Source organism: Perca flavescens, chromosome 24 (genome assembly GCF_004354835.1).
Source record: "Perca flavescens isolate YP-PL-M2 chromosome 24, PFLA_1.0, whole genome shotgun sequence".
Classification (NCBI taxonomy): Eukaryota; Metazoa; Chordata; class Actinopteri; order Perciformes; family Percidae; genus Perca; species Perca flavescens.
In genome coordinates this window covers 1069705-1097695 of record NC_041354.1, presented here as the reverse complement: position 1 = coordinate 1097695, position 27991 = coordinate 1069705, and the positions used below count along the sequence as shown (strand labels likewise).

At 40.2% G+C, this 27991-nt stretch overlaps 2 protein-coding genes across 2 annotated transcripts in view; one reads left to right on the top strand and one right to left on the bottom strand.

The window, feature by feature from the left end:
- Positions 1-10235, top strand: part of LOC114551248 (dynein regulatory complex protein 11-like) — a gene marked incomplete at its 5' end in the record, with an annotated part of 23319 nt that extends 13084 nt beyond the window's left edge. Inside the window, one exon of the mRNA XM_028572420.1 lies at positions 10155-10235. Within this exon, the coding sequence (XP_028428221.1) occupies positions 10155-10235 (81 nt within the window). The remainder of the gene's footprint in view (positions 1-10154) is intronic.
- A 12-nt stretch (positions 10236-10247) lies between these two features.
- LOC114551247 (uncharacterized) overlaps positions 10248-27991 on the bottom strand; it is a 20711-nt gene continuing 2967 nt past the window's right edge. The window contains exons 2-8 of the mRNA XM_028572418.1: positions 21341-22682; positions 18247-18288; positions 18063-18165; positions 15991-16104; positions 15868-15906; positions 15472-15654; positions 10248-10270 (exon numbers count right to left, since the gene is read on the bottom strand). Coding sequence (XP_028428219.1) covers positions 10248-10270; positions 15472-15654; positions 15868-15906; positions 15991-16104; positions 18063-18165; positions 18247-18288; positions 21341-22681 — 1845 coding nt within the window. The 5' untranslated portion in view covers position 22682. The remainder of the gene's footprint in view (positions 10271-15471; positions 15655-15867; positions 15907-15990; positions 16105-18062; positions 18166-18246; positions 18289-21340; positions 22683-27991) is intronic.

Here is a 27991-nt window from a genome sequence, read left to right as displayed (position 1 = left end):
TGTTTGTGTGTGTGTGTGTGTGTATCTGTATGTGTGTGTGTGTGTGTGTGTGTGTGTGTGTGTGTTTCTGTGTCTGTTGATTTGTTTGTGTGTATGTGTGTGTGTCTGTATGTGTGTGTAAGTGTGTGTGTCTGTGTGTGTGTGTTGATTTGTTTATGTGTGTGTGCGTGTGTTTGTGTGTTTGTCTGTATGTGTGTAGGTGTGTGTGCATGTGTGTCTGTGCGTGTGTCTTTCTGTGTGTATGTGTGTGTGTGTGTCTGTCTGTGTGTACGTGTGTGTTGATTTGTTTGTGTGTGAGTGTGTGTGTAGGTGTGTGTGTGTGCGTGTGTGTAGGTGTGTGTGTGTCTGTCTCTGTCTGTGTGTTCGTGTGTGTTGATTTGTTTGTGTGTGTGTGTTGATTTGTTTATGTGTGTTTGTGTGTGTGTGTGGGTTTGTCTGTATGTGTGTAGGTGTGTGTGTGCATGAGTGTCTGTGCGTGTGTCTTTGTGTGTGTATGTGTGTGTGTGTGTGTGTGTGTGTACATGTGTCTGTGTGTGTCTCCGTGTGTGTGTGTGTGTGTGTGTGTGTGTGTCTCTGTCTGTGTGTACGTGTGTTGATTTGTTTGTGTGTGTGTATGTGTGTGTGTGTGTGTGTGTGTGCATATTCTTGCTCATAGATTATTGCAATTTCCTGATATTGACTTTGGTACCAGATGCTGGCTGGTTGATTTCCTAACTATGAGGTCACAGAGAACCCGGGTAAATAATATTTGATCTAAGGCCCTTATGTGCTCAACAGGGTCACCTCAGGGGTGTGTTCTGTCACCACTTCTGTTTGTGCTCTACACCAACGACTGTCAGAGTATGTTTGAATCAAGGCATATTATCAAGTATGCTGATGATTCTGTGATAATTAGTCTTCTGCAGGATCACGAGGCGGGACATGGTCCAGTTTTGGACGATTTTATCTTATGGTGTCAGGACTCATATCTACAACTCAACGTCTCTAAAACTAAAGAGATGTGTATTGACTTTCGTCGAAATCCTTCCACCACTGCTTCAACTTTGATTAATGGCACAGCGGTGGATGTGGTAAACCAATATAAGTACTTGGGCACCATTTTAGATGATAAATTGAATTTTGAGACTAATACAGACTATATATGTAAAAAAGCCAATCAGAGATTGTTTTTTTTTAAGAAAGCTGAAGGGGTTAAATGTTAACAGATCACTTCTGACAACTTTTTACTCATCTTTTGTTGAGTCAATCTTAACCTTCGCTATGATCTGCTGGTTTGGCAATTTGAGTGTAACCAACAAGAACAGACTGGGAAAAATTGTAAATATATCTCGGAAAATAATTGGCACTGACCTCAACAGCATTAGGTCGGTGTATGAGGCCAGGTCACTTGCCATTTTACAGCATATACTTGTCATCTTTTAAGTGTAGTGTACATGTGTATTTATGTTTTTATTTATTTACTATTTCAGGTTTTATGTGCTTTTTGTGTTAATGTTTATGTGTGGCTACATGTTGTGAACCAAATTGCCCCTCGGGGACATTAAAGACATTTCAACTTCAGCTTCATGTGTGTCTGTCTGTTTGTATGTGTATGTGTGTGTGTGTGTGCGTGTGTGTGTGCGTCTCTGTCTCTGTGTGTGTGTCTCTGTGTGTGTGTGTGTGTGTGTGTGTGTGTCTCTGTCTGTATGTGTGTGTGTGTTTCTGTGTGTGTCTGTGTGTGTATGTTTGTGTGTCTCTGTGTGTCTGCATGCGTGTGTGTGTGTTTGTGTTCCTGTGTGTGTGTGTGTGTCTGTCAGTTACTTTACATGATAGATGAGTTGGGAGAGTTCTGGAACATTGATAATATCACCATAGCAACTAACCAAACTTTACCAAAACATGACTTCTCTATCTCATCATTGAAGGAAACTTTGCAGCATCAGCTCATCTAATCAATGTCCTTACATGACTCTAAAACGACAGAGGCTGATGTGTCTTCACACCTCATTCAGAGACGAGAGAGGGGTGTGTGTGTGTGTGTGTGTGTGTGTGTGTGTGTGTGTGTGTGTGTGTCCACATCCGTGAAATTTCGTTCACCCAACTCCACAAGACTCCATGTAAATAATCACTACTTTCATCATTGTAAAACACACTTCATTCAAAGTGGACAGAAACTAAATAAAACTACCAAAAGACGTCTTGGTTCATCTTTCCACTGTTCCAACAATCACCACTCTGGTTTGGTTGAAATAAACCCTTTATTCACCAATTTACATGTGGAGATATGCTGGCTCTACACAAGCTAAACGTCCTGATTATTTACATGGAGTCTGGTGGAGATATGCTGGCTCTATACACGCTAAAAGTCCTGATTATTTAAATGGAGTCTGGTGGAAATATGCTGGCTCTATACACGCTAAAAGTCCTGATTATTTACATGGAGTCTGGTGGAGATATGCTGGCTTTATACACGCTAAAAGTCCAGATTATTTACATGGAGTCTGGTGGAGTTATGCTGGCTCTATACACACTAAAAGTCCTGATTATTTACATGGAGTCTGGTGGAGTTATGCTGGCTCTATACACACTGGATGGCTAACAATTTTCTTCAGTTAAATGATAACAAAACTGAAGTTATTCAAGTTATTGTCTTTGTCTCCTCAAAATCCAAAACTGCCATCCCTGCCGACCATGATCCCCTTGCCCCCTATGTTAAATCCCATGCACGTAACTTGGGTGTTATTTTAGACTGCCATCTTAACCTGGAGAAACAAATATCATCTGTTGTAAAGACCAGTATTTACCAATTAATAATTTCCAAACTCAAGTCTGTTCTGTCATACAATGATCCTGTAAAAGTCATCCATGCCTTCATAACCTCCTGTCTAGACTATTGTAACTCTCTCCTTCGGTCTCCCCTGACTATGGTGGCACGGCTTCAGATGGTCCAAAAAGCAGCGGCTAGGCTGCTCACGAACACAAAAAAGCCTGAACACATTACACCTGTCCTAGCCTCCTTGCACTGGCTCCCAGTCCAATCTAGGATACGATTTAAAATACTGTTAATGGTTTTTAAATCTCTTCACGCCCTGGCCCCCAGCTACATAGCAGATATCATTAATCACCACGTAGCCCCCAGGTCCCCCAGACCCTCCAGCCAAGGCCTCCTCCATGTCCCACGGTCCTGGTTTAACCAAAAAGGTGACCGAGCCTTTTCTGTTGCTGGCCCTCAGCTGTGGAACCGACTGCCACCCGACATCAGAAATTACCCCTTCAATTGCGATATTCAAAGCCAGGCTCAAAACTTACCTTTTTATATTGGCCTTCCCGGCATCTTAATTGTCTTATCCTGCTATGTTTGTAATTAGGTGTTTGTCTTTTGATGTCGTTTTAACCTAAATCTCTGATTTGTAAGTTTATTTTATTTTATTTAGCGGCAACAACAGAACTTTTAGTGGAAGCTAACTGACAGAAACTCACTTTTTGTTGGTCTTGACTGGTGTGTGTGTGTGTGTTTATTTTGTGTGTCTGTGTTTGTGTGTCTGTGTGTGTGTGTCTTTCTGTGTGTGTGTGTGCGTCTGTTTATGTTTGTGTGTCTTTCTGTGTGTGTGTGTGTGTGTATGTGTGCGTCTCTTTATGTATGTGTGTGTGTGTGTGTGTGTGTGCATGTCTCTGTGTGCGTGTATGTGTCTGTGTGTGTGTGTGTGTGTTGTTTGTGTGTGTCTCTGTGTGTATTTGACTGCATTTCCCAGACTTAAGAATTATAACTTCTGACTTATTTTTTTAACTTGCAAATAATAATATAGTTCAGATACTTTTAATATGAATATGTAAATATACATATAAATAAATAGTATTGTGGTGGCAAATTTCATTTTAACCATTTGTTTAATGATATTAACCATTGGTTTAATGATTGTTTCATAACGCCACAAGATTTAGCTTCTTCATGTGTAGATTCAAAAGGCTCCAAGTGAAATAGTTGTCAACCGTGAACTATAGCCCAGTAGAATTATTTAGTTTTACTAGTTTGAACCTTCTCACATTGTTGACTTTTTAGCAGACGAAGTCGAGAAGGCCACAAACCGTGTCTCCTTCTGCCTCCTGAGATAAACTGTTGTTTAGGCTAATGAAAATAACAGGAAGGTGAGACAATGGTGTGACTGTTAATGATGTCTCTTTTCAACTATGGCCATGCTAAAAGATACATTTAGAGTGGTGGCTTAACAGAGTTTCTTCACTACATGATGTTTGGATTTTTAGACTTTAGGTTAGAAAGACATTTTCAGTTGTGCTGCGTGTACCTTTAAAACGGTTTTCTCCATTTGCAAATGTAAATTTATTTTTTTATTTTTATTTTATTTAACCTTTATTTAACCAGGAAGAAACTCACTGAGATTAAAAATCTCTTTTTCAAGAGTGTCCTGGCCAAGGCAGGCAGCAGTACAACCACACATACAGTACATGCAAATACAAAATACACAAAAACACTTAGAACACAAAACAACTGAAACAGCAAATCCCTCAAAGTCAACCACAATCTTAACCAAATCAGGTAAAACATCTACAACCAGATGTGACTGCCTCCAAGTCAAACAACATCCTCTTAAAAACGACCAATTAGACTAGTTCAGTAAGTTTCATGGATTTCTGTAACTTGTTCCATGTAGAGGGAGCAGCAAAGTTAAAGGCCTTTTTCCCCAGAAAAAGTAAATAAATACTCACAGACCAAACTTTGGTTTAATTCTCAAACGATCGTTATTAGTTTTGATTTTATCATGAATATCACTAACGCTGCTGCTTCAAGGAAAACTTCCACCACAGTCCTATTGAAACCAAGGTCCTAGCAACATTACTGGAACAAATACAACTATTCACAGAATTAAATAACAAAATTGGCTGTGTCTCAAACCGCCTACTTGCACAATTCAAACGTGTGGGTCTCTGTGTGTGTCTGTGTGTGTATGTCTTTTCAAATCATCTGTTAACCTAGCAATTCATCAAATCCCCCACAGTAATCCTGTAGCTTTCTTGTGCACATATTTAACATCCAATACTGCAGTGATTTATATGCTATAGCGACAACCATCAATACATCATTCTCTATTGTTTATAACCATACCATTTACTTCACAAACATGGCCGGTTATAATAACCACGCAACACATATGTCTTTGTTAACTATGTGTGTTTATTGAGGTAAAAATATATGTAGGGTAACAAATAATCTTGGTCTTACCAGCATGTGCTCTCTTTCTTGTATAAAAGAAAGTTTGCCACAATCCTCTGGTTTAAATGACGCTAGTTCCCCAGCCTGCCTATGGCCCCCGCAGTGGCTTAGAAATGGTGATAGGTGTAAATTTCGGGACAGAGACTTCAGATATAGTATTAGGGGACCACTAAGGTCTATATAAAATAGACTTCAGATACAGTATTAGAGGACCACTAAGGTCTATATAAAAGAGACTTCAGATACAGTATTAGGGGACCACTAAGGTCTATATAAAATAGACTTCAGATACAGTATTAGGGGACCACTAAGGCCTATATAAAAGACACTTTAGATACAGTATTAGGGGACCACTAAGGTCTATATAAAATAGACTTCAGATACAGTATTAGGGACCACTAAGGCCTATATAAAAGACACTTTAGATACAGTATTAGGGGACCACTATGGTCTATATAAAAGAGACTTCAGACACTGACATAATTTCCTTGACCCCATTATACTCTACATACCCCATCAAATGTTCTTTTCATTGTTGCCTCCTTGTGATGTGTAGCAGGGGGAATGAGGACCCAAATGCAGAGGGAGGCAGACAGGCAGGAGACGGTTGTACTCAGGGATTTAATACCAACAAAAAACGGCAGTACAAGGACTGGAACACTCACAAAATAATAAACTGACGGGCAAAACATAGGCAGGAGCAAATGGGCACATGCAGGAACGAACACAGGGCACAGGGAGGAAACACAAGACAATCTAACAAGAGACAAAGGGAACACAGAGGCTAAATACATGAGGGGACGAGTAAATCAGGAACAGGTGAGACAACAGGTGAAATACATCAGGGCGGGGCAGGACAATCAACAAAGGAGGGAAAACACAGGAAGTAAACTGGACAAGACAAGACAGAAAACCAGACTATCAAAATAAAACCAGAAACAGAACACAACCAGGAAAATCACAACACAGAACAAAAAATACACAGACCACAATACACAAAACTTCAACAGCTTCAATACAACCGGGAACAGAAATACACAGAAAGAATATACAAACACAGGAAACCCACAGAAATCAATAATACAGACAACAAAAATAAGCAAATAGGTAACAGAACTGTCCATAGCCATCACACTCCTATTTATTAAGCTAATCTAATACTTTTTAACCTTCAAACTTCCTTCTTCTTTTCTCCTTATTATTTTATTTTATTGTATTTTAATTTTCACGGCTGCCAGACAACCACCTGACCAGTGCATAAATAAATTGGGCTCCTCCTTCAGCTCCTCTCCTCACATGCTGTCTTTATAGATAGAAAAGGGCAAAAGCCCTGAACTATCACCCATGCACAAGACAAACTGACTGACTGTTAGACAAGTATCAGACGATCAACACTCACCATGACATGCAGCAGCCTCAAGCAGAAGAGTCTCAGGCTCCGAGCCAGGTCCCCAAAATATAGAGCGCTCCTTTAATGAGTCAACAGGAAGAAACAGACCATAATAAGTTCATGTTCAAGGATATTGTCATGTGCATTTAAAAGTACAAAGTTCAGAGAGAATGCAATGAAATGTGCTTTGCCCTGCTCCTCCCTTCTCATAAACACTATCAATATAATTTGAATAAAATATAATGAAATGAACTGAATACATAGTACAAGATACACACCCACAAATACACACATATATACAAATAGACACACAAACACAGACACTCAGACACACACATAGATACAAATACACAAACACATACACACACACACAGACACAACACACAAAGACACACAGACACACACACACACAGACACACACATACATACACACACACAAACATACACACACATACACACACACACACACACACACACACACACACACACACACAGTGACACACACATACATACACACACACACACACACAAACACACACATTTCTTCCTTGGATAGGGGTCCAGTTGCCATTTTGGCGAGAGATGTGTATGCATGACTTTTGTCACTTTTATGCATTTTGTTTAGAGTGTGGGATTGGGAATGTGTGGGTGATATTTGAACTAAAAAGTGCTCAGTGTTACTGAGTTAGTGAATGTGACATAGTGCAGTGATTTTCATTGAGACACCTTTACATGACTCTAAAACCACAGAGACTGACGTCATACACACATTATTCAGAAAAGAGGGAGAGGGGTGTGTGTGTGTCTGTGTGTGTGTGTAATTGTGTGTGCGTAACAGTGTGTGTGTATGTGTTTGTGTTTGTGTTTATGTAATTGTGTATGTATGTATGTGTGTGTGTGTGTGACAGTGCAGTGATTTTCATTGAGACACATTTACATGACTCTAAAACCGCACACAGATGCTGACGTGATGTCATACACACATTATTCAGAGAGGAAAGAGAGGGTGTGTGTGTATATGTGTGTGTCTGTATGTGTGTGTGTGTGTGTCTGTGTGTGTGTGAGAGAGTGTGTGTATGTATGTGTGTCTCTCTGTGTTTGTGTGTGTGTATATTGTACTACTGTTCAGGTCATTTTATTATATTTTATTCAAATTATATTGACAGTGTTTATGAGAAGAGGCTCAGGGCAAAACACATGTCATTGCATTATCTCTGTACTTTGTACTTTTACATGCACATGACAATACACTTGAACTTGTTATGGCCTGTTTCGGCCTTTTTAGGTTAGGAATAATTGCTTTAAAGTTTCCTAAATAACTCATTAAAGGAGGGCTCTAGATTTCAGGGGACTTGTCCGGAGACCAACTCCACCAGAGCCTGAGACTCTTCTGATTGAGGCTGCTGCATGTCATGGTGAGTGCTGATTGGCTGATACTCATCTAACATCTACCAACCAGATACTGTTGTGGGTGGGACATGAAGTGAGACTCAGTGGTGAGTGTTGATTGGTTGTTAGTCGTCTAACATCTACCAATCAGATAGTGTTGTGGGTGGGACATGAAGTGAGAGTCAGTGGTGAGTGAAACGGGAGCAGAGGGAGAGACTCAGAGCTGTAGCTGAGACAAAGTACAACACCTTTTATTTCATTAACTTTATTATATATATATATATATATATATATATATATATATATATATATATATATATATATATATAAATAATGGGAACTGCTGCTTGTTGTTGCCGTTGGGATCTTCTTTTTGGGGTTTTGATATTTACATCTTAATGTTCTTTTATTCAGCACTTTGGTCGGATTAATGTGTGTTTAAATGTGCTCTAGAAATCCACTTAACTTACTGAAAGTTAACATAAGAAACATTTTACAGACCCAGAGATATGTTGCTTATAATAATTATTCAGAAATCACAACCAGAACAAGTTTTATAGTTCATTAATAATGTTTATTAAACAGACGATGGATTATAGATATAGACCAAGATGTAATAACAGGTTTATAACATTGACAACACTGCAAGATACAACTATTATAAATGCATTAAAGACAATTCATATTCCTTCATATATAATATACATCACATAATGTTTAGATTCAAAATACATCTGGAAAACACACACACACATTCAAGAAAAGATCAACTAACTCAATATATATACAAGATATTATCATTTACATATATACACAACATACTAATACAGACAAATATTCACTTCTAACATTGAAAACTTATTTTATACCATTATAATAATAATTATTGGATATTTATGTCTTATTTCCCATCATTTCTGTTTGTTGTTTCTGTCTTTTAAGTTCTAGTTTAAATGTTTTCTCTGCATGAATGTGTCCCATCCCTTGTTTTAAAGCCAGTGTATACCAGGCTGTATTAAAGCCAGTGTATATCAGGCTGTATTAAAGCCAATGATGAAATGATCATATATGCATATTAAGTGTGTGTGTGAGGTGAAAGCTGAGCTCCTCTCCGTGTCCTCAGGTTCACAGCGACTACAGCAGCACAGAGCATCAGCAGCAGGACACTGAGCACTGAGCATCGCACTTTGAAGAAGGTGGAGTAAATCCCAAAGGGCTCCATGTACACTAACACAGTTCTCTCTGTTGACACACACTGATAATCATATTCGTCATAAACTACACACCAGTACTCCCCTGCGTCTCCCACTGAGATATTAGAGATAACCAGGCTCCCATTATCACGGTACCAGCTCACTCTGCTCATTCTCTGATCAGACTCTACACTAAAGATTCTTCCCTCTGTTCTGTTAGACTTGATAAACCAAACATGCCTCTCACCCTTTCCCCAATCAGTACATCTGAGAGTGACTTCTTCTCCCTCTGAGAAAAGCTCTACAGCAGGGGGGCCAAATTTGGGACACACATACAGATCATACTGTTGCTCTCTCATAGAGGTTTTACAGTAGTACCGACCTGAGTGATTTAACATTAGAGATGAAAACACCAGCGAGTAGTTTTGGTCTATTGAAGGAACAGTCTGGTTTAGTTGTCCTAGGTCAGAGGAGATCTCATTAGACCAAAGTGGGGGCTGTTCATCAGTGGAGTCAGTGATAGAGCACGGCAACACAGCGGTCTCTCCCAATGAGCGGTGGATTGTCTCAACCTGTAGGTCCAACAGAACAGCGTAAACATAGTCAAACTGTAGGTACAACTCTACAGTGTGACTTCTAACACACTGCTGTTGGTTCATCACCAGACACCTGTACCGTATAAATTCGTCTGTTGCTGTGAGGTCGAAAACACGAAGAACTGATGTGTTTGTCACCACTTGGTATTTTTCTCTAACATTGTCCATCACTGATGTCATCTTGTCCCCAAAAACTCTGCTCCATGTTTCATAATCATATCTAGAGTCCTGTTTGAGCCACTGGATATCCAGATTATTAGCTGCTCCCTTACATGGCAGGTCCACTGTTTCTCCAAGTCTCGCTACAATAAAGCTGCCATCTATTGAAGTACAAACAGTAATACTGATGTTGTTCTCATGCGTCACGTTGCCCTCAGTCCAACACTCCTCTCGGTACGGGCCGGAGTCTGAATGGGTCAGGCGGCGGATGGTGTAAGAAGAAGTTTTCACCGAGCTGACAAGTCGTTGTTTCAGGTGTTGAGGTACTGAGGAGCTGTTGGACCAGAGGTCAGAGGTGTTCCACAGGACAAGCTTCTCCTCACCAACACATCTGGAGATCAGGCAGGAGGTGGTGTTCTCGGGTAGGATGAAGGTGTAATAGGGCCATCCTTCCTGTCGGATGATGATGCGTTCTTGTGCATGGATGTAGTTGATGAGAGCAAACAGCAGGAAGGAGAGCTCTGTGACTGCAGCCATTCTGCTCCGAGGTCGACAAACACTGACACCACTCAGCTCATATACGCTCTACACCTCTAACCCTCATCAGCTGCTGCTCTTTATCTGGTATCACACATGACTTCTTTATCTCATCATCAGGGGAGGTGTGTGTGTGTGTGTATTTGTGTGTTTGTCTGTGTGTTTGTGTCTGTGTGTTTGTGTCAGTGTGTGTGTGTGTGTGTGTGTATTTGTGTGTGTGTGTGTGTGTGTGTGTGTGTGTGTGTGTGTGTGTGTGTCAGAACCAGTTACATGAAAGATGATATCACCATAGCAACTAAACTAAGTTTACCAAAACATGACTTCTTTATCTCATCATCAGAGGAAACTTTGCAGCATCAGCTCATCTAATCAATGTCCTTACATGACTCTAAAACCACAGAGGCTGATGTGTCTTCACACCTTATTCAGAGACGAGAGAGAGGTGTGTGTGTGTGTGTGTGTCTCCACATCCGTGAAATTATGTTCGCCAAACTCCACCAGACTCCATGTAAATAATCAGTACTTTTATCACCGTAAAAAACACACTTCATTAAAAGTGGACAGAAACTAAATAAAACTACCAAAAGCCGTCTTGGTTCATCTTTCCACTGTTCCAACAATCGCCACTCTGGTTTGGTTGAAATAAACCCTTAATTCACCCATTTACAGTACAGGCCAAAAGTTTGGACACACCTTCTCATTCAATGCTTTTCCTTTTTATTTTCATGACTATTAACATTGTAGATTCTCACTGAAGGCATCAAAACTATGAATGAACACATATGGAATTATGTACTTAACAGAAAAATGTGAAATAACTTTGCAGGTTTCAAAGTTATCAAAAAAGCAAAGAGTGGCTACTTTGAGGAATCTAAAATATAACACGTTTTCAGTTATTTCACACTTTTTTGTTAAGTACATAATTCCATATGTGTTCATTCATAGTTTTGATGCCTTCAGTGAGAATTTACAATGTAAATAGTCATGAAAATAAAGAAACACATTGAATGAGAAGGTGTGTCCAAACTTTTGGCCTTTACTGTATGTATATATATATATAATAGCTAAAATCCCCATAAATAAAGTCCATGGAGGTGAACTCCAGGTGGGTCATCATTGTTGCTCTCTGGGCTCAGTTAAACTGTGTTTGGGTAGAGGGCTCAGTGGGAAAATAGGTTTCCAGACAACAAGAGAAAAGACAGCTCAGCTGCAGAGAGCAAGAGGAGTCCCTGAGTGTTTTCAGCAGCAGCAGATATGAATCTGTTCTCAGTGGTTATTAGAAATCATAAAAAACTTTTGACAGCCAATCAACACTTCCTTTTCTGCAGCAGACGGGCTGTGTGGGTTTCTGCTCTGCAGACTTTCTCACAGTAACAACACAATATCAGTTACAACCATCTCCACTCTGGTTAAAGAATCATTCCAGGAACTGGAGTTTGATTTCAGCTCTCAGTATTCACTCTCTCAGCTTGGATCTGTGTCAGTAATCTGAGAAAAAAAATGTAAATGGACTGTTTTTATATAGTACAGGAACCATTCACCATTCACACACATTCATATGCTGTGGCCGCCGTACAAGGTGCCACCTACTCATCAGATAAACACTCACACACATTTACACTGCGATGCGCAGCATCTTGGGGCAACTTGTCTTGCAACATGCAACTGCAGGGCCAGGGATCGAACCAGTGAGCCACAGCCGCAGCTCAAATCAAAAAGAAAAAAAAAATAGTGAATAAAAAAACAACCATGTGCAGCATATACAAAACCACAACCATCACATAAATTATATAAATCTTTACGAATAAAGCAAAAAAAATAGCAAAGATATAAAGCGAATAAAAGTAGTACAACTATTTTTCCCCTTAAATGATAAATAATTGTCAACTAAAGCTCTGATTCATAAAACAGTGGATATTATGAATAGGAATGTGTAGTAATACATCATTATTATACATACACATAAACGCTTTAAGCTACATTGTGTAAAAATTACTCCCATTTAGCGTTGAGATCATATATCATATATCAACTCTCTCTCGCCACGCAGTATTGCAGCTACAGTAGCCTTCACGCTTCAAAAAGAAAAGGTGTACAAAAGGCCGTCTATCAGCCGTCATTGTTGGAGTTCATATGTTCTCTTAATACATCCACGAGTTCATACGTTCTCTTAATACATCCACGAGTTCATACGTTCTCTTAATACATCCACGAGTTCATACGTTCTCTGAATACATCCACGAATTCATACGTTCTCTTAATACATCCACGAGTTCATACGTTCTCTTAATATATCCATGAGTTAATACGTTCTCTTAATATACCACATGAAAGGTGGAGCAGTATGTCCTGTATGTCCCTTACCAGCTAATGTATTTCAAGATGGTGCATCAATATGGAGCATCTACCCCAGTTCATGCAAACTCAAATGTAAAATTCCAAGCTAATAGGAATACTTGGAATTGATGGTGGTGGTAAATATTCATGAAAAAGGACGAGTTGGTGAACGGGCAACACAGATTTAGATAATGGACAACTACAAACGTTACACACTGGGGCTTTAAGAAGTCGACCGCAGTATTTTCCAAGAATAAGCAGTACATCTGTTATCACTGATCAGAGCAGACAGATCACAAACCACAGAGATAAACAAGTCACCTTGTTGTTTCGCCCCCTCAAAAACACTTCTGCATCTCTAAAAGCAGAGCTAGAGCTTCCATGTTAACATGTTGACATGAAACAACCTATCGGTGCACCGCGGGAACTCAAGCTTTTGGAAACACAATCATAATTTACATAACCAACCATACAGGTTCATTTCATCTTAAGGGGAGACTCTGCAGGTGAATGGGTTAAATAATGTAACTAATACATATATCACCATAAACCTTCCCTATTTGATTACTTTATTGAGATAATTTATATTTTTATGACAAGTTTTCAAAAATTTCATGAATATCTTTTGGTAAATTTAGGAGAAATCTACAGACACATATAAACAAAGTGTAGTAAAATAAATGTTTTCATTCCACTAATCTGAAAGAAGACATGTTAACACATTTTAGATTGTCCTCGTCATTTTGAATACATTTGCCATATTTTCTCTTATTTTATTTTGTTGTAATAAATATTTGTTCGTCTCTGTGAGCTGCCTGTGTTAACTCTTAACCCTTGTGTTAGGTTGTGTAATGTAATTTAGTTAATTAAATTATTTTTTGGGGGGTTCCTTCCTTGATATACTCACCCATATACCTGTGTGTTCCTCTCTGTATATGAGTTTACTTGTTATGTGGGAGCAGGGAATGTGGACCCAAACGCAGAGAGAGGGAAGCAGGCAGGCAGGAGGTGGTCAAACTCAGGGATTTATTAACAAAAGCGGCAGTACAAAGACTGGGAAACACTCAGAGTCTCGCAAGGAAAAACCAAAAGCAACAGACAAATAATCCACAACAGTCTGACGGCAACACACAGGCAGGAACAAACAGGAACAAACGCAAAACGATCTGACAAGAGACACAGGGAACACAGAGGCTAAATACATGAGGTGATGGGTAAATCAGAAACAGGTGAGACAACAGGTGAAGCACATCAGGGCGGGGCAGGACAATCACAAAGGAGGGAAAACACAGGAAGTAAACTGGACGAGACAAGACAGAAAACCAGACTATCAAAATAAAACAGGAAACAGAAAAGACAGAAAACATGAATTCAACTAAATACAGAAACTTGACAACACTAGACCACGCAAGGGGGAACAGGGAACACAGGAATTGAAGGGAAATTTCACTGCTGGAAAGCTGAATATATCTTTAAATTGGGTCACTAATGTAGTAGAAATGTGAAAAGAAAATTGAAATTGGTGCCTTCTAGGCCGAGATAAGCCAGAAAAAGAAAACGTGTTTTTGGCTCATATGGATGAAAGACACCAAATCCCAAAATGCACTTGCTTTGCTGCTGTATGAGGCCACTCCCATGCCACGCCTACCCTTTACAGACAGACAGTGAGACGATCAACTCAACAAGTGTGTTTTATTGTCATTTCAACCATATACACGAAAAAACGTTTCACCGTGGCTCAAGTGGTGTTACGCATTTAAAACATGCTTTTTTTTTGCCACAGCTGATACATTATCCGGACTTCTTTCAGCGGATTGATTGATAGCTCCAGAGTGAACAGAACTGTGTCCATGGCAACGCTCTGCTATGCATGGCAACGGTGTGTTATCCTTAGCAACGGTCTGTTATCAAGAAATAACAGACCGCAATCTACATTAATTTAACCAAGCCATGTAATAAAAGAAGGCTAACTTATAGCTACTAGCATTAGCTCTTGGTGGGCTGTGGTATAAACATTGAGTATAAACACAGCCGTACATTTGCGTGGGATGTAGCTAGAATTGTCGGCATTTTACAGTCACAAACTCCACCAGCAGTTAGCAGTTAGTTGGATACAAATCACCCCATTTCTGCAACAGGAAGTCCGGGGTAACACAGCCCACCTCCACTAGTAGTCTTACCCAGTGACAGCTAACTGGCTTAAATTCAACTTAAAATTAGCACTGGCGTTTTTTCTGACAGATGCTATTTTGTCAATAAAATAACAAAGAAATTTCTCACATGTCATGATTGAAATATCTGTCAGAGCAGAGGTGTGTGGATTCACAACAGAGTTTATTACATTAAATAACACTCTGGATTCATGGCAACTGCCGGCTATGACAGATGAGAGATGCTGCATCTTTGCCACCTTCACAGCCTTCTGGTATGTGGCTAGACTGTCCCTTAATAAACCCAGTGAAACATGTAAATTGTCCTTCTTACATCTTCGTTCAGCTTGTTTGCAATGTTGCCTAAGGGCCCTTGTGGTGTCATTTAGCCACGGGTCTGCCTTAGGTTTAATAGATTTAATCCAATGAGGGGCAACAGAGTCTAGGATTTCAGTGCATGTGGAATGGAACACAGAGAGAATGTTATCTGGGGAAGAGGGAGATACCAGACCATTCTTTACATAAAACTCTGAGCCCACAAACGCAGAAGCAAACTCTCCAGCTGAAGAGGAGGTGATGCAGCGCTGCCTAAAAGCTGAGGAGACAGGCTTAATAGCGGGGGGTTGGACACTGATCTCGAACCTGATGGGGAAGTGATCTGAGATACCAGTTTCTGTTATTTCTGCAAGTGAAACTGAAAGCCCATAGGAGATGATGAGATCCAAGGTGTGGCCAAGATGATGTGTCGGACCTTACACACATTGATTAAGACCAAAAGAGTTCAAAAGTGTTTTAAAATCATGAGCCAGTGGATTTGACGGACAACACACATGGATATTGAAATCCCCACAAACCAGAAGCTTGCCATATTTAGGAACAACATCAGCTAAAAACTCAGAAAACTCACGTATAAAATCCTTGTTGAGTTTTGGTGGGCGATAAACAACTGCACACAACACAGGAGAATCCAGATCAGTCACAAACAGCTGAAGCTCGAAGCTATTATAACAGAATGCAGGTAATAACCTGCATCTGTACTCCTCTTTGAAGAGCGTGGCCAGCCCTCCGCCTCGACCTGACACTCTGGGCGAGTTGAGGAAAGAACAGCTGGGGGGGAGGAGCTCCGAGAAGGCGCTGTCATCACCTGGTTTCAGCCAGGTTTCCGTCAACAACAAAAAGTCCAGCGCATTGGTCGTAAAAAAGTCATTCAATATAAAAGTCTTATTTGTGAGTGATCTAGTGTTGATCAGCGCCATGCGAATCGGTCATACATCAGCAGCGGTGACACATTTCGAGTGACAAACAGTAGAAACAGACAAATCAACAATAATCCCAGCAGAGGTAAGCGGCGAGACACACACAACGGCGCCATCTTAAACCTCCCGGTAGATTGATTCCCTCCAACACAAGGGTTAACAGAAATGTATTCATGTTCTGGCCCTCTTTACCTTTCCCTAGGTGGCTTAGCCACTCATCAGGCCACCATTGTTAATAAGAACCTGTTCTTAATGACTATAATAATAATGATGTTATGTTTCTTTTCTTTTCTTTTCCTGTATGGGTCATTCAAATGTTTTAATATTGTCTGAATTATTGTTTTTTTTGGACCCCAGGAAGACTAGCCGGTTCAGGGGGGTGCCATAGATCACGGGGGTTGGGGAGCTAGTCTTTATCTGTTTTTGAGAGGTTGAAGTAAAAAAAAAATATTTGCACGTTTCAACAAATTATGATAATACACTAGAATATATAATGTATACAAAAGTCTGTATAAAAAATATATATTTTTGTTGTTGCTTAAAATTGGAGACAGGCTACTTAGTAGGCCAAACCTCCGGGACCTCTTAACCTGGGACCCTTGCTGTCATCAGGTCAGCTGCTAGCTGCTAACTTCTAGCTGGTAGCTGGTAGCTGGTAGCTGCTAGCTGTTAGCTGCTACCTGCAAGCTGCTAGCTGTTAGCTGTTAGCTGCTACCTGCTATCATCCTCGTCTTTCCTGCCGCCACGGCATCACTATTTTATGAATGAAACATGGCGGAGAAAGGGTTAAAGTGCTGATAACTCCTCTGTATCAAAAAGAAAGTCATGCTATATCTCGAGAGTTACCTCAACTTTGGTTTCGGAGGGGAGGGGGGGAGGGGTTAGCTTTTCTTAGACATGAGTAGGGGGGGCGCCAAGGAAAAAAGGTTGGGAGCCACTGGTCTAGGTGACAGCTAATGGGGATCCTTATAATAACCAATAAAATTATGATCACCTCTGTGCTCCTCCTGTTGGTACTTTAACACTGCTGCCCTCTGGTGGCTGCAGAGACTCACTGCTTCAAACTACACGTCTTGTTTATTTATTTGTGTTTTTCTTGTCTCTTTTTTGTTGTTTCTTGTACGCCAACCCGGTCTCACGGCAGTTCGTGTAAATGTCACGTTATTTTTAATCGATTGATACGTGTTCACGGGGACGTTTCTCTCGTTGTTTTCGTGGTGGCGAGCACGAAATACCCTACGGGGAAAGGACGCCTCACACACCGGGAGATGGCTGCTGGGGACGCACGACAATAACAGGACGGTTGTGATTAGGAAGACTACGGGAAACTAAACACAATCCCCACTCACCCGGGTGAAATTGTTACGTAATTTTGATCTTTTAATTTGTGTACAGGGACTCAAATTTCTTGTTTATTTCGAGGTGGTCTCCATGAAATTGGTGTGTGACCATTTCACGAACTGAGGGCGATAGCTGCCATGAGACTGGGCTGCTCTGGGGACACAACAACAGCTTCTAAACTGACCTTTGTTGATCTGAGATGAAGACAGATTCAGCCGCTGCATCACAGGCTATGTTTACACAGAAACGATCTGAAGAGAAAACGCAAAACTGGCGTTGCGTTATCACTTTTTATTCTGCGTTTAGACGAGCGTTATGGGGGGGAAATCTGTGTGCATATGGTGACGCAAAAGTGTGTGAAATTCGATGTAGTATGCACTCCAGGTGACTAGGTGGCACTGCCACACAACACCACCAAGGCACCCGCCTGCGTAGAACCTTCATTCTACTTCTCTCCTTAGTAGCGCGAAACCAAAACATGCCGAAGTGAACAACAAAAGCTTGCCTGGAAAGACGAGGAGGTGGAGTTGCATGTTTGTCTGATGATGACTGGCACAGTTGACCGTGATAAGCCACAACACAGCACCCACGGGAGCACTACCAATACCCTGAACCACAACACAGCACCCACGGGAGCACTACCAATACCCTGAACCACAACACAGCACCCACGGGAGCACTACCAATACCCTGAACCACAACACAGCACCCACGGGAGCACTACCAATACCCTGAACCACAACACAGCACCCACGGGAGCACTACCAATACCCTGAACCACAACACAGCACCCTCCTCTGCCCGCTGGCAGCTCGCTCTCTCTTTCTCTTCATCTGCAACGTTGTCGCCTGCTCTGGCTCAAATGAATAGCCTACATATCGTCATCGAACTATAACAACCTTATTCACATTGTTGAAATCATTTAAATATTGAGCCATTACATTGAAATTTTAACATGAGCCTATAATTTCTGTAGCCTACTCCGTAACAAAAGACGCCTGAGTCTGTGTGTCTGTGTGTGTGTGTGTGTGTCTCTGTATGTGAGTCTGTGTGTGTGTGTATTTGTGTGTTTGTGTGCTTAAGTCTGTGTGTGTGTGTGTGTGTGTGTGTGTGTGTGTGTGTGTGTGTCTGTGTGTGTGTATGTATGTGTCTCTCTGTGTGTGTGTCTTTCCAAATCATCTGTTAACAATACAGCCCAACACACCACCAGAGGGAGCCACTACACCACAAAGGAATGGCCACAAACCACAAGATACCAAAGCACCAGAGCAAACACCAGCACCCGTTCTCCCGTCCACCACCAGCATTACAGCAACAGCAACCTATCCAACCAACAGCCACCTATCCAACCAACAGCCACCTATCCAACCAACAGCCACCTATCCAACCAACAGCCCTACTGAAACCAAGGTCCTAGCAACATTACTGGAACTAATACAACTACTATTCCCAGAATTAAATAACATTGGCTGTGTTTCAAACCGCTTACTTGCACAATTCAAACATGTGTGTCCGTCTCTGTCTTTTCAAATCATCTGTTAACCTAGCCATTCATTAAATCCCCCACAGTAATCTCGTAGCTTTCTTGTGCACATATTTAACATCCAATACTGCAGTGATTTATATGCTATAGCTATAACCACCAATACATCATTCTGTATTGTTTAAAACCATACCATTTACTTCACAAACATGACCGGTTATAATAACCACACAACCTTTGTTAACTACGTGTGTTTTTTAAGTTTAAAAGGTAACAGAGGGTAACATATAATCTTGGTCTTACCAGCATGTGCTCTCTTTGTTGTATAAAGGAAAGTTTGCTGCGATCCTTGGGTTTAAATTACGCTATGACTTCCGGGGTAACATGAAGTTACCCAAATTTTGAGTAATACATGTATTAGCCATCAAGATATCTTGTGGCTTGGTGAAATGTTTGTGTGAATCATACAAATAATATTCAGTAAATGTTTAGCTTCATAAATATATTCATTTTGGCTGTTTTAAAGGTCCCATGGCATGAAAATGTCACTTTATTAGGTTTTTTAACATTAATTTGAGTTCCTCCAGCCTGCCTATGGTCCCCCAGTGGCAGTGGAAATAAATAGAGAGGGAAATAAGTAAAAGTATACTTATGAAATAAAAGTAACATGAAATAATTACATTTATTTTATTATTTATGTATTTATTGCCTCATTTATTTATTTCATGATTTATTTCAAAGGGATATTTATTTACTTATTCATATATTCATTCATTTGTTTATGTATTTATTCATTTATTCAATTCTGAATAAAAAGGCATTCCATATTTAAAGGGTTAAAATCCTGAAAATGATTGAGTGTTTGGTAGTTTTGAGCAAGTTAGAAGTTGTTTAAGTGATTTATGAAAAAAATAGCAGAAAAAAATATTGATACATGATGATTTAACAGCAGTTTTTGTGTACGTCAAAATTTTTTGCCAAGAAGGTGTCCAGAGGGTACAAAATGAATCAATCAAGTATAAAAAACATGTAAAAGTAAAAACACTGGATTTAAACATTGTGACCAAAAAGAGAGATTCTGACGAAATGTCATGCCCTAAGCAGTAACACAGCAAAAACTATCACAAAATGAAAATAAAAACTTGAGAAAAATGTACAAAAATACCCGAAGAGGGCATGAGGGTTACATGACTCATTAAAGGAGTGCGCTAGATTTAGGGGGACTGGCCCGGAGACGATTCTACTTGAGGCTGCTGCATGTCATGGTGAGTGCTGATTGGCTGTTACTCGTCCAACATCTACCAACCAGATAGTGTTGTGGGCGTGACATGAAGTGAGACTCAGTGGTGAGTGAAACGGGAGCAGAGGGAGAGACTCAGAGCTGTAGCTGAGACAAAGTACAACACCTTTTATTTCATTAACTTTATAATGAGATATATATATATATATATATATATATATATATATATATATATATATATATATATATAAAATGGGAACTGCTGCTTGTTGGTGCCATTGCGATTTTCTATTTTGGGTTTTGATAATTACATTTTAATGTTCTTTTATTCAGCACTTTGGTCAGATTAATGTGTGTTTAAATGTGCTCTAGAAATCAACTTTACTTACTGAAAGTTAACATAAGAAACATTTTACAGAACCAGAGATAAGTTGCTTATAATAATTAATCAGAAATCACAATCAGAACAAGTTTTATAGTTCATTAATAATGTTTATTAAACAGACGATAGATTATAGATACAGACCAAGATATAATAACAAGTTTATAATACTGACAACACTGCAAGATACAACTATTATAAATGCATTAAAGACAATTCATATTCCTTCATATATAATATACATCATCACATAATCTTTAGATTTAAAACAACATCTGGAACACACACACACACACTCACAGTCAAGAAAAGATCAACTAACTCAAAATATATACAATATAACATCATCTACATATATACACAACACACTAATACAGACAAATGTTCACTTCTAAAATTCAAATCTTATTTCATATTATTATAATAATAATTATTGGGTATTTATGTCTTATTTCCCATCATTTTTGTTTGTTGTTTCTGTCTTTTGTGTTCTAGTTTATATGTTTTCTCTCCATGAATGTGTCCCATCCCTTGTTTTAAAGCCAGTGTATACCAGGCTGTATTAAAGCCAGTGTATACCAGGCTGTATTAAAGCCAGTGTATACCAGGCTGTATTAAAGCCAATGATGAAATGATCATATATGCATATTAAGTGTGTGTGTGAGGTGAAAGCTGAGCTCCTCTCCGTGTCCTCAGGTTCACAGCGACTACAGCAGCACAGAGCATCAGCAGCAGGACACTGAGCACTGAGCATCGCACTTTGAAGAAGGTGGAGTAAATCCCAAAGGGCTCCATGTACACTAACACAGTTCTCTCGGTTGACAAACACTGTAAATATCGGTCATAAACTACACACCAGTACTCCCCTGCGTCTCCCACTGAGATATTAGAGATAACCAGGCTCCCATTATCATAGTACCAGCTCACTCTGCTCATTCTCTGTTCATACGGTACATTAAAGATTCTTCCCTCTGTTCGGTGTGACTTAATAAACCAATAATGCCTCCAACCCTTTCTCCAATCTCTGCATCTGAGAGTGACTTCTTCTCCCTCTGAGAAGAGCTCTACAGCAGGGGGGATAAATTTGGGGCACACAAACAGATCATACTGTTGATATCTGATAGAGGCTTTACAGGAGTACTGACCTGAATGATTTAACATTAGAGATGAAAACACCAGCGAGTAGTTTTGGTCTACTGAAGGATCAGTCTGGTTGTGTAGTTCTAGGTCAGAGTAGAGCAGTTTCATTTTAGACCAACGTGGGGGCTGTTCATCAGTGGAGTCAGTGATAGAGCACGGCAACACAGCACTCTCTCCCACTGAACCGTAGATTATCTCATACGGTAGGAACAACCATACAGTGTTACTGCTAACACACTGCTGTTGGTTCATCACCAGACATCTGTAGACTGTAAAGTCTGTTGTTGTGATGTTGGAAACACGAAGAGCTGATGTGTTTGTCACCACTTGGTATCTTCCTCTAACATTGTCCATCACTGATGTCGTCTTGTCCCCAAAAACTCTGTTCCATGGTCCATAATCATATCTAGAGTCCTGTTTGAGCCACTGGATATCCAGATTATCAGCTGCTCCCTCACATGACAGGTCCACTGTTTCTCCAAGTCTTGCTGTGATATCTCTCAGATCTACTGAAGAACAAACAGTAATAGTGAAGTTGTTGTCATGCGTCACGTTGCCCTCAGTCCAACACTCCTCTCGGTACCGGCCGGAGTCTGAATGGGTCAGGTGGAGGATGGTGTAAGAAGAAGTTTCCACCGAGCTGACCAGTCGTTGTTTCAGGTGTTGAGGTACTGAGGAGCTGTTGGACCAGAGGTCAGAGGTGTTCCACAGGACAAGCTTCTCCTCACCAACACACCTGGAGATCAGGCAGGAGTTGGTGTTCTCGGGGAGCTTGAAGGTGTGAGACCTTAATTTCTCTTTGATGAGGATCAGTTCTTGAGCATGGATGTAGTTGATGAGAGCAAACAGCAGGAAGGAGAGCTCTGTGACTGCAGCCATTCTGCTCCGAGGTCGACAAACACTGACACCACTCAGCTCATATACTCTCTACACCTCTAACCCTCATCAGCTGCTGCTCTTTATCTGGTATCACACATGACTTCTTATCTCAGCATCAGGGGGGTGTCTCTGTGTATCTCTGTGTGTGTGTGTGTGTGTGTGTGTGTGTGTGTGTGTGTGTGTGTGTGTTTTGTGTGTGTGTGTGTGTGTGTGTGTGTGTGTGTGTGTGTGTGTGTGTGTCTGTGTGTGTGTGTGTGTGTGTGTATTTGTGTGTGTGTATGTGTGTTACACTGTGTGTGTCTGTCTGTGTGTGTCTGTGTCTGTGTGTATGTCACTGTGTGTGTGTGTATGTGTGTGTAACGGTATGTATGTGTGTGTCTGTGTGTGTGCGTGTGTGTGTGTGTCGCTGTGTGTGTGTATGTGTGTTTGTTTGTCTCAATATCTGTGTGTCTATATGTGTGTGTGTATTTGTGGGTGTCTCTGTATGTATGTGTATCTGTGTGTGTGTGTGTGTGTGTGTGTGTGTGTGTGTGTGTGTGTGTGTGTGTGTGTGTACTGTACTGGAGTAAAAGTATGAAGTAAAAATAATACAAAAACAAAGCAATTTCCAAGTTTAAGCGTATTATTTTTGTCACTTTTGTACCCTAAATATATATTTTAGGTTTATAGAGAACAAAGAAAGGCAGAATCATTTTGTTTCAACCTACAGACATAGACCTTTTTGTTAAAGAGTAAGATCCAGGCCCAGGGACTACAGGTAAAAATTAGCTCTTGAGCTAAAACCTGGTACTATGCATCTCTCCCCTTGGGGTTAATGTTTATTGTACGCTGTCCCTGTCTCTTTAAATAAATAAACTAAACTAAAATCCTTTTAGTTTAACATCAGAAAAGTCCTGCTAAATCATCATAACCCAACCCACCAGACTCCATGTAAATAATCAGGACCTTTATCATCGTAAAACACACTTCATTCAAAGTGGACAGAAACTAAATAAAACTATCAAAAGCTGTCTTGGTTCATCTTTCCACTGTTCCAACAATCACCACTCTGGTTTGGTTGAAATAAACCCTTAATTCACCCATTTACATGTGGAGATATGCTGGCTCTATACACACTAAAAGTCCTGATTATTTACATGGAGTCTGGTGGAGATATGCTGGCTCTATACACGCTAAAAGTCCTGATTATTTACATGGAGTCTGGTGGAGATATGCTGGCTCTATACACACTAAAAGTCCTGATTATTTACATGGAGTCTGGTGGAGATATGCTGGCTCTATACACCCTGATTATTTACATGGAGTCTGGTGGGTTTGGTGATGTAGATTTTGGGGCTGTTTGATGTTAAACTAAAAGGATCTTACTCTTTAACTAAAAGGTCTATCTCTGTAGGGATCCATCACATAATGTTGTCAATCAATCAATCTATCAAAATGTATTTGTATTGCGCTTTACAACAACCAGCAGGTATCCAAAGTGCTTCACATCAGGAACTAAGAATAGAACAACATATCTTGCAATAAGAAGAATGAAATGTAGAAAACAGTAGAATCATAAAAAGGTTACATAGAAACAGGAAGATGAAATTGTCACACCACTTCTGAGTATTAAAAGCCATTCTAAACAGGTAGGTTTTGAGTTTAGACCTGAAAAGAGCAACATCTGTAGTTGTGCGAATAACAGGGGGTAACTTATTCCAGAGTCTCGGGGCAGCAACCGCAAAAGCCTGATCACCCCATCGTTTGTACCTTGACCTAGGCACTTCTAAAACCAGTTGGTTAGAAGACCGCAAGGACCGACTGTGCTCACGCAGGGCTAAAATCTCGGAGAAGTACTCCGTGTCACACACGTAGAATAATAATCTGAGTCTGTCAGTGGCAAAAACAGCTCTTTTAGTGGAAGCTAACTGACAGGAACTTGCTATTTTTAAATAATTGGTCTTGACTAGCGTGTGTGTGTGGATACGGATGTGGTGAGAATATTTTGTCAGTGTCAGTGGTATGTAGTGTTTGGAGTTACTGTGTGGTGGTTCACCGTCTTCGTGGTAATTTGACTGGTAGGGTTATAGAACGTAATGGTCGACTAAGGCCTCCTGTGACACGAACTAAGCGGTATGCTCTCTCTTATGTGTGTGTGTCTCTGTGTGTGTATGTGTGTTTGTGCATGTGTGTGTCTCTGTGTGTGTGTTTGTGTGTGTGTAGTGTATTTGTGTGTCTGTGTGTGTCTCTGTGTGTGTGTCGCTGTGTTTGTGCATGTGTGTGTCTTAGTTAGTGTGTGTTTGCATGTGTGTGTCTGTGTTAGTGTGTGTCTGTCTGTGTGTTTGTCTGTCTGTGTGTGTGTGTTTTGTTTGTGTGTGTGTGTATCTTGTATCTACGTATTCAGGTCATCTTATTATATTTTATTCAAATTATATTGATAGTTTTTATGAGAAAAAAGGGCCAGAACATTGATAATATCACCATAGCAACTAAACTAACTTTCCCAAACATGACTTCTTTATCTCATCATTAGAGGAAACATTGCAGCATCAGCTCTCTATCCAGTAATCAATGTCCTTTACATGACTCTAAAAGCACTGAGACTTACGTGACTTCATACACACATTATTCAGAGAGAGAGGGGGGGAGTGTGTGTCTGTGAGTGTGTACGTGTTTGTGTGTGTGTGTGTGTGTGTGTGTGTGTGTGTGTGTGTGTGTGTGTGTGTGTGTCTTGTACTATGTATTCAGGTCATTTTATTATATTTTATTCAAATTATATTGATCGTTTTTTTGAGAAGAGAGGAACAGGGCAAAGCACATTTCATTGCATTCTCTCTTTACTTTGTAGTTTTATATTTTTCTGTGTGTGTGTGTGTCTGTGTATGTATCTGTGTGTGTGTATGTGTGTGTGTGTATCTTGTAGTTTTACAGTTATTGTGTATGTGTGTGTGTGTCTGTGTGTGTGTCTGTGTGTATGTTTTCATGTGTGTGTGTTTGTGTGTGTCTGTGTGTGTATGTATGGGTGTGTGTCTGTGTGTGTATGTTTGTATGTGTGTGTCTGTATGTATGTATGTTTGTGTGTGTTTGTGTCTTTGTGTGTTTGTGTGTGTATGTGTGTATGTTTTTATGTGTGTGTGTGTATGTATGTGTGTCTGTGTGTGTATGTATGTGTGTCTGTGTCTATATCTGTGTATGTTTGTGTGTGTGTGTGTGTGTGTGTGTGTGTGTGTGTATCTGTGTATGTATGTATGTATGTATGTATGTGTGTGTGTGTCTGTGTGTGTGTGTATAGTTTCTATGACAAAAGAGGGCCAGAGCAAAGAACATTTCATTGCAATCTCTCTACTCTAACATCAAGTAGATGCCGGTCAGTCTGACATATGCCGGTTTTATGCTGGTCAAATTCATGCAACATCAGCACCACACGTGCACATGCAGGGTTTCCGCTACATGCATGTAGCAGCGGCGCACTGCCGCTCAATCAGCTGTTCATGAAATGTCATAAAGTCGTGATTACACACGGCTCTGCAGAGAACAGTCCGCCGCTCTCTCTCTCCCCTCAGAGGCTGAAAACCTGGAAAATGAAAACCGTACTCACGCGGGTCCAAGAAATATGACAGCTACAGCTTATTGGTGGAACGTGTGTGTGGGTGTGAGTATGTGTGTGTGTGTGTGTGTGTGTGTGTGTGTGTGTGTGTGTGTGTGTGTGTGTGTGTGTGTGAGTGTTTGTGTGTGTGATGAAATGAAGGAGAATCAGTTACATGAAAGATGAGTTGGGAGAGTTCTAAAATATTGAAAATATCGCCATAGCAACTAAACTAACTTTACCAAACATGACTTCTTAATCTCATCATCAGAGGAAACTTTTTAGCATCAGCTCTCTATCCAGTAATCATTGTCCTTTACATGACTCTAAAAGCACTGAGGCTTACGTGACTTCATTCACACATTATTGAGAGAGAGAGGGGGGGTGTGTGTGTCAGTGTTTGTGTATTTGTGTGTGTGTGTGTGTTTGTGTGTGTGTGTCTGTGTATGTATCTGTTTGTGTGTATTTGTGTGTGTGTGTGTGTGTGTGTGTGTGTGTGTGTGTGTGTGTGTATCTTGTACTTCGTATTCAGGTCATTTTATTATATTTTAGTCAAATTAAATTGATAGTTTTTTTGAGAAGAGAGGAGCAGGGCAAAGCACATTTCATTGCATTTTCTGCAATCTCATTCTCTGTACTTTGTAGTTTTACAGTTTTTGTGTGTGTGTGTGTGTGTGTGTGTGTGTGTGTGTGTGTGTGTGTGTGTGTGTGTGTGTGTGTGTGTGTGTGTGTGAGAGAGTGTGTACTGTAGTGGAGTAAAAGTGAAGGTTTCCAGAAATATAAATAACAAAACAAAAACACAGCAATTTATGGGTTTAATTGTGTTTTTTGTCACTTTTCTTTAAGTATTTTCCCACTTTTGTAGCATAAGTAAGAACGTGTAATCTCTATCTTTATGTTGTCCGTAGTAGGATTGGTGAATATATATCGTCTACGATAATATCGATAACGATGTGCAAATTGACACTATTGAGTATTCAAATTACTTCGAAAAAAACACTTCAAAACACACATTACAAGTGTAGAGTGTTAGAAGGTTGTGACAACGATGGTGGCGCGCGATTGTAACTTTCCAGTAATAGAAAGAGTGCACACATGCAAGTATTTGGGCATTGTTTTTAATGATAGGATAATATGGTCAGATCATGTTGACTTATTGATTAACAAATTAAGTCCACGTGTACACTGTATGAGGAAGTTGCAGTCCTTTAAGGTGAATACAGATGTGGTGAGAATGTTTTTAGGTCAGTGGTATGTAGTGTTTGGAGTTACTGTGTGGTGGGTTGGGGGGGGAATGCTGGGATAACCAAGAAGGCCAGGATTGATAGAGTGACTAAAAGTTAAATACAGTGGATCAAGTATACGACGACAGTCAGGCAAAAATGACACGGAAAATAACGAGGGGCCCAGGTCACCCTCTTCATGATTATCTGACTGGTAGGGTTATAGAACGTAGTGGTAGACTAAGGTCTCCTGTAGTAATCTGACTGGTAGGGTTATAGAGCGTAGTGGTAGACTAAGGTCTCCTGTAGTAATCTGACTGGTAGGGTTATAGAGCGTAGTGGTAGACTAAGGTCTCCTGTAGTAATCTGACTGGTAGGGTTATAGAACGTAGTGGTAGACTAAGACCTCCTGTAGTAATCTGACTGGTAGGGTTATAGAACGTAGTGGTAGACTAAGGTCTCCTGTAGTAATCTGACTGGTAGGGTTATAGAACGTAGTGGTAGACTAAGGTCTCCTGTAGT